The 11,759-nt window shown below is 44.5% G+C and overlaps 2 protein-coding genes across 17 annotated transcripts in view; one reads left to right on the top strand and one right to left on the bottom strand.

The window, feature by feature from the left end:
* The window catches only part of LOC132466261 (sorbin and SH3 domain-containing protein 2-like), an 85,326-nt gene extending 80,335 nt beyond the window's left edge, over positions 1-4,991 (top strand). For 14 of the 15 annotated variants that reach the window (XM_060063375.1, XM_060063376.1, XM_060063361.1 and 11 more), the window contains 3 exons: positions 1,465-1,531; positions 1,980-2,079; positions 4,145-4,991. In XM_060063375.1, coding sequence (XP_059919358.1) covers positions 1,465-1,531; positions 1,980-2,079; positions 4,145-4,348 — 371 coding nt within the window. In that variant the 3' untranslated portion in view covers positions 4,349-4,991. Of the gene's footprint in view, positions 1-1,464; positions 1,532-1,979; positions 2,080-2,238; positions 2,351-4,144 lie in introns of all 15 variants that reach the window. The other variant, XR_009527816.1, reaches the window with a different exon arrangement.
* Positions 4,992-5,440: 449 nt separating this feature from the next.
* cfap96 (cilia and flagella associated protein 96) lies at positions 5,441-10,840 on the bottom strand. 2 transcript variants are annotated; one of them, XM_060063426.1, is made up of 7 exons: positions 9,544-10,840; positions 8,266-9,186; positions 7,984-8,121; positions 7,822-7,897; positions 6,836-7,018; positions 6,575-6,741; positions 5,441-5,911 (listed from the first exon to the last, which is right to left on the bottom strand). In XM_060063426.1, exons 2-7 carry the CDS (start codon positions 8,448-8,450, stop codon positions 5,857-5,859), a joined length of 804 nt encoding a protein of 267 aa, XP_059919409.1. In that variant the 5' UTR covers positions 8,451-9,186; positions 9,544-10,840; the 3' UTR covers positions 5,441-5,856. The 2 variants fall into 2 exon arrangements, with proteins under 2 accessions (XP_059919409.1, XP_059919411.1); XM_060063428.1 differs by lacking the exon at positions 9,544-10,840 and having other exon boundaries at positions 8,266-9,481.
* Between the last annotated feature and the right edge of the window lie 919 nt (positions 10,841-11,759).

Genomic DNA, 11,759 nt, shown 5'->3' with positions numbered 1-11,759 from the left:
TCCGAGTATAAACAACCTTTCCTTGATATGAGCCCCAGACACAAGTATGATCCCAGTTTGTATGTGTGTGTGTGTGTGTGTGTTTGGTGTGGGTGTCAGTCTGTCTGTCTGTAAGTTGATATTATCTCTGTATATAGGCCAATCAGCTTGGACTCTCTTGAAAGGGGCGTGACAGGGATCTACAAACACACATACACACACAAACACACACACACACACACACACACACACACACACAAACACACACATACACACACTGAGCGGAGCTAGAGAGCGTGTTTCACTGGGCAGTGAGTTGACAGAGGCAGACCCTCTAGAGCAGGAGTGTGTCAGGTTAAGAACACATCATAAGGTGCAGCTTCGTAAAATAATGAGTACATAGAAGAGGAGAGAGAATAAGAGGGGTGAGAGGAGAAGAGGGGTGAGAGAAGAAGGGGTGAGAGACAGAATGCCACAGAACGTGGTGCTGGAGGGAGGGGCACCCTGGGGCTTCAGAATAACAGGTGGAAAGGAGAACAATCAGCCTATCAGCATCGGGAGGGTGAGTGACCAAAGGACCACAGTGGGAAGCACGACTCCAGTCTGAAACATGTTTGTTGGAGAGAGAGGGGGGCAGGTGGGGGGGGGGAGCAGCATGGAGCTGTGCAGCGAGTCAAATGCTCCAGCAGTGATATCATCATGCTTATGATAGCTTTATAAGATCACGTTTATACTGAGACACACACACACACACACACACTGTTTCCGAACACCAGTCTGTGTTGTTACCTCTAGGTGGCGCCTCCCTAGAGGTTGATTTGGGGTTTTGGTTTCTTGCTCGCTTTTCGTAGTGTTGATTTTTGTGCTGATCGAGTTGCAGAACTCTTAGCTCTTATGTTTCTCAGGTAACGCCGGGGGGAAAGGCGTCATTGGCCAACCTGTGTCGTGGTGATGTCATCCTCGCTATTGGAGGCGTGGCCACAGACGCCATGACTCTTTCTGAGGGCCAGAACGCAATCCTAAGCTCCACCCAGCAGCTTTGTTTCAAAATAGAAAGGTCAATACACACTGTGTACAGGGATCTAATCATCAGGATATATAACAGGGATATGATCATAAGGATATATGACAGGGATCTCATCACGAGGATATATAAAAGGGATCTGATCATAAGGATATATAACAGGGATCTGATCATAAGGATAACAGGGATCTGATCATAAGGATATATAACAGGGATCTTGCTTGAAAAGGTTAGCGATCAGCAGTGCGCTAAAACAATTCAGTCCTGGAAAGAGGAGCGATACTCTACTGTCCTCAGCCTGTTGCTTTACATAATGGGTAGACCAAGTAGCAGACCGACTGTCTGCTAGTTGGTCTGGACTGACGATAAATCATTATCCCTTATGTACTGTTAATGTAGTGTGTATTAAGTATAATAAGTGTGTAACAATTGCTTGTCTTTGTGTTTGTGTGCTCATACAGACCGGAGACCAGACTGTGGTCCCCTCAGATGGAGCCATTCAGAGTCAACCTGCAGGCTAATGAAAAGGTACAAATATGACCCATACAAGAAGTCGACAGAAGCAACATGAACTAATGAAGAGTGAGGGTCAGTTGAGATGGAAGGGGTCTGGGAGGAGGTTTTACTGATGATACACGGAGGTCATAGATCAGTTCCCATCTTGGCTGCTGTGTGATTTCTAGAACAACATGTTTGTGGATGTCGTACCACATTTCCATATGCCTGATGCATTTGACCCTACAATGTAATTCATATCATCCAGGATATCTCCCCTGCCTCAAAGTCATCTGACAATGGATTAAAGATAAATATACAATAATACAATACAATAAATATTTGATATTATTATTATATTACAAGACAACTGATGAATTAATTATAAAGCATGTTGTTAACAATCTCTGGTAATTTCTAGCTCCCTGTGGTGAGGTTAACGTCAGTCTGTCTGTCTGTCTGTCCTCTTCTCCACTTCCAGGAGCTCGGACATTTTGAGCACAAATTCAACGTTCGGCCGCGGCCTTTCGGAGCGGCGCCAGCGGTGGCGTCCATGGAAACCATTGACGACAACAACAACAGTATGTTTACATCAATTCAGAAGTGGAATAATAATAATAAATATTGTTATTATTGTTTTCATTACTTTTATTGTTTTTACTATGAATACAATTAATTAATAATAATACTTATTCATTATAACCCCTAAATGGGAGTGTTGATGATGTGTTGGTGTGCAGGTGTCAGCCGCCCCGCCACCAGACACGTGACAGCTCCGCTGAGCAGACCTCAGCCTCCGGCTGCTAAGTTACAGAAGCTCCCTCTCTGTGATGTCTGTGGAAAAGGGATCATGTAAGAATGAACATGATACTAAATGTACATTTCATAAACAAGCCTATGCTAAACCCTGACCAGTCGTATCAGTCCGCCCAACATGTCGCCCAACACATATTTGATTGGTACTTTAGTCAATCGGATTTCACATTTAGCATCTCTGAATGAATGCACTCTACACATTCTAGAACTCTCCTGTCTGCCCGGTGCTTTTGTTTTAACACATTACAAAGATTACATAAGGAGTTCTGAGTTAGACTCTAAGCTGCAGACTGACATATCAGAATCAGAGCGGTACGTTGAGTTCATCCGTCCAGTTGAAGCAGACCAGTGGAACGATCTGCTTGAAGTCCAACCGGTGAAACCATTAGCCTACCACTGGCTGTCAGTCCAACTGACCACAATGTTCAGTTATAGCTCTCAATGGTAATGGCTCCCAGTGATCCCATTAGCCACAGGAAGGGCCATACTGGTCAGTGTGATGCCAGAAAAGCATCAGGCAGCAGAACCTGGAACTGAACCCACTGGGGGAGGCTCCTCCCCTGATGTGGGGGCTCAGAGGGGGCTAGGAGGGGCAGGTGGGGAGGTCAAGGCTCACATCCAATGCTGCGTAGCACACAGAGGGAGTTCCAGAGGGTCACGTCACCTAATTTGATTTTGAATCCCAGTTGGTCAAATGGGCTTTACAGGCCATATATTATGTCACCCTGAAATGCTCCTCATACTGAAAACACACTAAGGAAGAACTCCCTGAATCAGGCAGGTGCACAAAAGAGATTCTCGGAGTTCAATTGATGCCCACCATGGGGAGACATGCTGGCAGCCAATGATGTTGAGGCTTCAGACAAAACAAAGTTGAGAGTCAGTGATAACTGAGTTTGATAGGTTCAAATGTTTGGACGCATGAAGTCTGAATGGACTCATGATGGATCCGTTGGCGGACTCCAGTGGTGACGAAGAGCTCCTGAAGTAGAGTTTGGTCATGGATCATTCCAGTTAGCCTCAAGGAGGTTCTGGAAAACCGCTTAGTACGCGACTAATTCACTCCAACCCTTGGAGATTGTCGTTTCCCACAATTCAGCAAATCAGCATGTTGAGCTGTTGTGTTAAAGCAGATCCAGAGACTGATCTTTATGACACAGAGAGGGGTTAGAAATTAGGTTAGACAGTCAAACCCAGAAGCTTTGGTCTGTGAGGCCAACCTTCAGCAAACATGGACGCTAGGTTTGACGGTTGTGTCACTAATGAGCTGAAGCATCATATTAAACATGAACAAATGGGTTCTTCTTTTAAAATAACAATATGTTCATTCATATATATAGATACATATATACTGTATATATATATATGATAAAAATATGATCTATTCATATCATATCTGTATATATAGATTTATAAGTATAAACATATATATATGTAGTATATCCATATTATATATTCTCATACATACACACATATAAACATACGTATAAGCATACAGACATAGAAACACAACACAAGCTGATAGCAATCAAAGTTCATCATACAGTCTGAGGCCCTTGAAGAAGACATTGGGAATTTTGGAGCGACGCCCACCACCATACATAGCTGTCGAAACCAAGCCAACCACTGTGGAGTAAAACATACACACATAACACTGGGAATGGACATGAAAATGAATGCCTAACTAATGAGTTAATGCTTAGCAAAAGTTCAAATCAACTGAGAGCACACGTCACCAGACACAAAGTTTGTGTCTGTGTTTACAAAGAGCGAAGTACCAGTTTACAAAGAGCGAAGTGTATTCACTCATCCATCTTGTGTCCATTGCAGCGGCCCGGTGGTCCACGCAGGAGAGAAGTGGCGCCACCCCGCGTGTTTCCTGTGTGCGTTCTGCGGGACGGAGCTGAAGCACCGAGGCTACTACCTCATCGAGGGAGAGCTCTACTGCCAGGAGCACGCCTCTGGGCACGCTCAGGAGGACCGCTAGCCCACAGGCTAACCCACAGGAGGACCGCTGGTCCGCAGGCTAACTGAGGGCCGCTAGCCCCGCAGGCTAACGGAGGTCCGCTAACCCACAGGCTAACCCTCAGGAGGACCGCTAACCCAACAGGCTCACCCAGCAGGCTAACCCCACAGGCCACCGGAGGACTGCTAACCCAACAGGCTGACCCAGCAGGCTAACCCACAGGCTATAGGAGGACCGCTAACCCTCAGGAACTCCATTTATTAGCAGACGCCCGCACACACACACACACACACACACACACACACACACACACACACACACACACACACACACACACACACACACACACACACACACACACAAACATAAACACACACACACACAGACACACACACACACACACACACACACACACACACACACACACACACACACACATAAACACACACACACACACACACACACACACACACACACACACACACACACATAAACACACACACATAAACACACACACATAAACACACACACACACACACACACAGACAAACACACACACACAACCGCACCTACAAACACACACACACACACACACACACACACACACACACACAAACACACACACACAGACCACACAAACACACACACACACACACACACACAAACACACACACACAAACACACACACACACAAACAAACACCCACACCCACAAACACGAAAATACACACACACAAACACACAAATCGCTACTACTAAACATCTGAGAAGATGTTACTTTTGACTTTATTGCACCACAACTACACTGAAGTATGTCTTAAGTATGTACAACACTTTGATCAATGTTTTGTAATTTAACATTAAAACACCAACTGTGCTGTCAAAAACAGACAAATATTTTTAAGAATGAGAATGAATGAAGCAATTTCTTCTTCCATCCAGGTTGATTGTTGGTCTGTAGAGGTGCATGCCACTGTATCAATGTCTCCAAGGTAATCAAACATTGTATCACGCAGTACCAGTTACAGAATGGGTTTGACAATACATATTGAATATAGGATACCGACATTATTCTCTTTGATAGTTACGGAGAGTCAACAACATGTTCATCACTGACCAACCAACTCTTTCTCCATTTTACAATAAAATCCAAAAAAAAAATCTACTTTACTCTGAATGGTATTTGGCTTTATACTCAACAAGCAACATGTAATATAAATAAGATCATCTGCTCGACAAGTCAACAGGGTACAGTTGAGCATAACAACAAACGATTATCTAAGTGATCCGATGTGTTGGACCACTCTGTCGTAAAGAATAACCAACAGATATTCCCATGTGTTGGACCACTCTGTAGTAAAGAATAACCAACAGATATTCCCATGTGTTGGACCACTCTGTAGTAAAGAATAACCAACAGATATTACGATGTATTGGACCACTCACTACACTTTGTAGCAAAGAATAACCAACAGATATTCCTGTTTTCATCTTACGTTCTCTATAGTCCAAATGTGGTAAGGGGCCGCGGGAAAAGAGTCGACCCCTGTTGCCCAGCATCGCATGCATAAGGTCCATCAGACGGTCATAATGGGGGGGATGGGGGCGGCATAGTTGGTAGAGTTCACCACTCTGAAACCAAATAAACAACCATACAGATTAAGGTCAAGCAAACTGTGAAAAGGGAAGCAGATAGTGAAGATAAACTCCACCAAGAGAACCGCAGCAAACCACTGTTTCAGCACCGCCTGCCAAGTGATCTCATTCATCAAGTCACCACCAATTTGAGGCAACTTGAAAAAAACGTTTGGTAAGACCATACATTTGTGTACTTGCTACAGTGTAATTACACAGTTATAAGCAATGTAACAACCTGTTCCATTATGTTCTTAATGTGTATGGAACAATGCTGTAGAACAGTAGCTACACATTTATGTGTTATCACATATGAAGTACATGCCAATCCATGTCGTTTAATTTCTTATCACTCTGTATTCTTATTACACTTTAACATGGACACTGTAATGCAAATTGTAACCAAGCATTTGCATCTGAGGCTCTGAGTCTGAATGTACGTGCTTGCTTACTTTATACATCATCTAATCTTTGGGTGTCAAGCAGCAAAGCTGCGAGACAACCTATCGTCATAATTACATCTATCCCTTGTCATAAATATATGGCCTGTAAAGTCCTTTGACACTGTAGCTTGGATTAATGGCTATACAAGTCAAATGGACTTCATTAACTTTCCTATTTAGACCAAAGAAATGGAAAGAAGAGAGACTGCTGACCAACCTGTTGACATTCAGGGTTACGATGCTCTTGACAGGGGAGCTCTTTGGACCAGGAGCTGGCCAAAACGTTGGGTGCCCAGGGTTCGCTTGTTTGGGTCGGCCAGGCGTGTAGGGGTCAGCCGAATGGGACGGGTAGAGGTCAAAGGTCCCCGCCTTCATGCCCCCTATCTGGCAGTTACAGACACTCTCTTTAGTACACTTTTATCATGTGAAATGAGAGTCAACGACATCCACCCCACTATTCACATCATCCATCCATTACCTGCTTGGTAGGGGAGGAAGGTTTGAATGGAACCAAGAATTGTTTTGTTGCAGGGAGTGGCTTTTGCGCTGGTGGGATGGGCTTGTTGCTAAAGTATGGGTTTTCATGGAAATAGTCTTTAGGGTGGAGGTGGAGTTTAAAGGGACCACTCTTGAACTTTGAACGGTTGGTTCCTGTCTCGCTCTGCAACATACAGAAAACACAATAAGCACAATTTAACATATTCAGTGTCATTGTCATGTCTGAAGTCCGTGCACTGACAGGTTGCAGCCCTGCAAAGTGATTTCATTCTTTCAAACTATCGTCGATAAAACATATGAAGATGACGGTGGTACACAGCTGCTCCTTCCTACAGCTCATAAGAAGGTTCCAGGTCCATGTGATCACTGCAGTGTTAAAAATACCTTTGAACTAGATGAGAAACCCTGCTCCTTAATAGCAGTAATTTAGCAGAATCTGCTAAATTACCAAATAATAAACAAAATTGTAAAGCCTAAATGCAAGTTCAAATACACAACATGGTTAACTGATGACAGCCCAACTTAAACATTACATTCAAGAAAGCTCAATACAATGGACTGGAGCGCAGTCGGGAATCTGCAGGCCCAAAACACAGAGAAACCTTCAGGATCAATACATCATCATTGCTTTTTTTTTAATATATATACACTTTTAATGAGACCAACTAGTGTGTGGGATGAGGCTCATTCTATCACAACAAGGTTTATAGATCATATATATATCATATCTATCATATATATATGATATTTATGATGTATATATATATACGATATATGTATATATGAAGCGGACACAGAGCGGCTGGAGACATGAAGCCGTGCACCCCTGATCAGGACAACATGTGTTCCCTTCTGTCCCCGTCTCCATGGTAACCCCGTTCCACGGCCCATCTCCAGAGATGCTTGATTCTTCTTCAGTGTAACAGCGGACTGAGGCTGATCCCGGTTGGATCGGAGGGTCTGTACCTGCAGGAGTTCCTTGGCTCGGTCGTAGCGGTCAGGGGTGTACAGGTCCGTCTTGGACAGGGTGACGTTGGGATAGCTGGAGGAAGGGACAGGTTGAAGGGTTGAACTCAGAAGTCAGTCAACGAGCTCCTGAACAACGGCCTGGAGGCCACGGCCGCAGACCTGGAGCCGGCGCCCTTCTTGGGAGGGGAGGTGTAGATGTTGCGCCCGGGAGAGGGGAGGCCCTTCTTGGGGACGGCCTGGGTGCTCATGGCCTTCATTGGCCCCGACAGAGTCCCGTAGTAACTGCCCGAACCACAGCTGAGAGGGAGGAGGTAAGGTTAGACTAACCGACCTAGCTGTTGAGTAACTCACGGACGGACCATGTCATTTTATGGGATTCCATCATTAAATGTTTACATACAGCACAGACTGTTTCCAAGCTGTTGAGTTGTTTGTTCTCACGTTTGCTTGGGGCCATCGCTGGGCAGGAACAGTGCGCCCACGCGCCTCCGGGCCTGCTGGAGGCGCTGCTGCCGTGCCCTCTTCAGCGGCTCGTTCAGCGCCTCGCTCTCGAAGATCCGCTGGAAGGTGGTTTCAAAGAAGCCGATTTGCAGCGAGCTGCTCAGTCGCGGCCCCCCCGTCTGCATCTGACGGCCACGCCCCGCCGCTTCGTTGAAGGGTCCTGGGGCGGGGGTCTGGGTTAGGGTTATCCTAATGTGGGACCACTGATCTGTGGATCACAGCCCTTCATGGCTGATGTCTTTGGATTATAAAAGTGTTTCAACTTAAAATGCAATTGTATTGATAATGTAATGTTTGTTGTTAAGATAAAGGGATCTTTGTTTAGGAATACCATTAGCTTTAGTTTAGAGGAAGTCTGTAGTCTCATGAGAATACATCTCAAGAACAATGTTCTCTGAATATGTAAGAGTACATATAGATTCAGCCGAACCAGAAGGAGTGTAGAACTGCTGATGCTGCTCGGCCACAGGCTTCTCTTACTTTTCATTGAGGAATTTATCTTTGAATTGCTATTTTAATGCTACATTGCTGATTATTCAGACTGATAATTTGAAAACGAGTTGTCAACCTATAGTGCAAACCCTTACAACACGTTGAGAAGTTAATACATCATATAGATAATTCTTCATTTCAAATTATTTGCAATCTATAGCAATTCAAAATTATCTGGTTTATTTTTTCTATATTTATTTAATACCTGTTTAATGTTAAACATTGAACGATTTGAAATTACTCAGGAGATCGATCCACTTACTGTATCTGGCCGGGATGTACTTATCTCCGATGGATACATACCCCATCTCCTGAAACACTCCCAGACGCTCCATGTCACTCTTTCCCTCTCCAGCCGGCATTGTTATGCTACACACACACACACACACACACACACACACACACACACACACACACACACACACACACACACACACACACACACACACACACACACACACACACACACACACACACACGCACATTGTTATTATTACTATTATAATTTTCCTTTGCATTCCATGCGACTGTGTATCTGTAAGCTGTTTAATATTCCTGCTAAGATATCAACAACAATGGATAAGGAGATAAAAGTTGGATTCTATTTCTTTAGAACACAATGCTTATAAACACAGCAGAACATATTTGCTAACATATAGAAACACGAACACTAACTAGACATAGCTAGCAAAAGACGAGCCTATCAAACAGCAGAGAATGGCCCACCTGTGGTCTGCCGCACAGTCCGCCTCTAAGCTGTTCAGTAACCTGATCTCTCCACTTTAATGGAATAAACTCTTGATTAATCGATAAACCGCCAATAACAGTGTGTTGGTCTGCGTCTGTCTACTGAACGGCCCAACAGTAACCTGGCAGAGAGTAACCTTGGATACCACATGACAGACCTGAGAACAGCCTGCAGCCATGGGTCTGGTCTGTAACCATTGTAACCTCGGAGCAGCTTGAAATAAGAGATGGTTCAGTTGGCCGGAAGTATTCAAACATTCAAAAATATTTTGGATGAATTCTAACTTTAGAAATTTAATTCAGGTTAACATATTACTTGACTCAATGTGTTTAGGAAGGCTGCTTATGCTGTGTTGCAAACAAACTAACAAACTAACAAAACTGATCACATATAAACACATTAACACAAACACTTGAACAAAAATAGGAACACAAAAAATATATTATATACCGGTATATTTCATTATAGTCTGGCTTCCGCACCAATGCTGCTTCGTTTAAACTGTACAATGATTTTATAAGGAATATTTATACAGTAGTGCTTTCTAGTGATCATATACTGAACTCGTGCTCAAAGAGACTACTTTTATCCTATACTATATTTTACCCTTTATTATAATAAACTCTGAAAAAGAAAGAGGGCATAATCCAGCCCCTCTCATTTGGATCACCGCACCCAACCCAGCAGGTGTTCTGGCAGTGTTAGTGTGGAGCCTTGTCTGAGCAGCAGTTCGGATTCTGCAGTTCTAATGGGTCGTTTTTGACTACATAAACAATCAGCCTATGATGTCTATTAGGTTGGAGGCTGATTCATGACATTTCTCTGCGTAACATTTCAATCAAAGTAAAGTTTGTCGGTATCCAGATATAGCTATTTAATACATGTTTCAAATCAATTCAGAAATAATTATATTAATTTTCACCAAGCTGTAAAAAACAATGTAAATGTAATAAAGCATACTAAACATAGGTATTATTGTTGCAAGAAAAGGCTCAATCCATCTCAGATGTGTCCATCCTGGCAACAGACCTGGTTCATCACTGTGAGGCTGGTTCATCACTGTGAGGGCTGGTTCATCACTGTGAGGCTGGTTCATGCACTGTGAGGCTGGTTCATTCACTGTGAAGGATGGTTGATTCACTGTGAGGCTGGTTCATTCACTGTGAGGCTGGTTCATTCACTGTGAGGGTTGGTTCACTGTGAGGACTGGTTCACTGTGAGGGCTGGTTCACTGTGAGTTCTGGTTCTCTGTGAGGGCTGGTTCATCACTGTGTGGGCTGGTTCATCACTGTGAGGGCTGGTTCATCACTGTGAGGCTGGTTCATCACTGTGAGGGCTGGTTCATCACTGTGAGGGCTGGTTCTTGAGGGCTGGTTCTTTCATTCCATTCACTCGCTTGGCAAGAACTTTTCTCAGCGTGTCACTTTGTGCGGTCGTAGGCCAAACTGAGCTGCAGCCAAGTGGACGACCACCAGGGGGCTCTGAAGCGGGCGCCTGGTGGGATTGCCCAAGGACTTTCGGAGCGGGCCCCTGGGGAGACGGCCACTAAGGGCCCCGCTCTGGAGGCCCCTGATGAGACTGCCCCAGGGCCCCCAGCTGCTGCGTGTCACAGCTGAAGGGGGCGGCGGCAGTGTGTTTGTGTGTGTGTGTGTGTGTGTGTGTGTGTGTGTGTGTGTGTGTGTGTGTGTGTGTGTGTGTGTGTGTGTGTGTGTGTGTGTGTGTGTGTGTGCGTCTGCGTGTTGGGGACACACATTGATGTCAGACTCAAAATGAGTTTGAGCCTTCAGCCAATAGCTGGTTGTACTTATGCTGTCTACATCCATCCTGGAGGACTTCCACAACATGAACAAAGCAAAGCAAAAAAACAAACTAAAGGCATGGAGACATTTTAAATGAATTCATATGCAACTGATACTTGAGTAAATCATTTTGATGGTTTAGCCGAAAGTCTCAGGAGGAAACCTTCTCCTGCCTCTTAGTTTCCACTTGTTCTTAATGCCAGTGTGGGTCAGGGACATGTGCACAGGCACACATGTCTGTGTGTGTGTCTGTGTGTGTCTGTGTGTGTGTCTGTGTGTATGTCTGTATGTGTCTGTGTGTGAGTCTGTGTGTATGTCTGTGTGTATCTCCGCAGCCAGCCAGGTCATTCTCAGCCCTGTTTGAGCCGGCTCCAACCCCATTTGACCGATCTCCA

This window comes from Gadus macrocephalus, chromosome 10 (assembly GCF_031168955.1).
Source record: "Gadus macrocephalus chromosome 10, ASM3116895v1".
NCBI classification, from domain to species: Eukaryota; Metazoa; Chordata; class Actinopteri; order Gadiformes; family Gadidae; genus Gadus; species Gadus macrocephalus.
Note: the sequence above shows the minus strand (reverse complement) of the source record. Positions and strands in the feature narration are given on the sequence as shown.

What these genes read in the sequence shown, in the direction of transcription:
- cfap96 (XM_060063426.1), bottom strand. Translation starts at nt 8,450, where the DNA reads ATGCAGACGGGGGGGCCGCGACTGAGCAGCTCGCTGCAAATCGGCTTC. An exon ending in AAGAAGGGCGCCGGCTCCAG is followed by an intron (nt 7,898 to 7,983) that starts GTCTGCGGCCGT and finishes CCCTTCCTCCAG; the next exon opens with CTATCCCAACGTCACCCTGT. An exon ending in GTAACCCTGAATGTCAACAG is followed by an intron (nt 5,912 to 6,574) that starts GTTGGTCAGCAG and finishes ATTTGGTTTCAG; the next exon opens with AGTGGTGAACTCTACCAACT.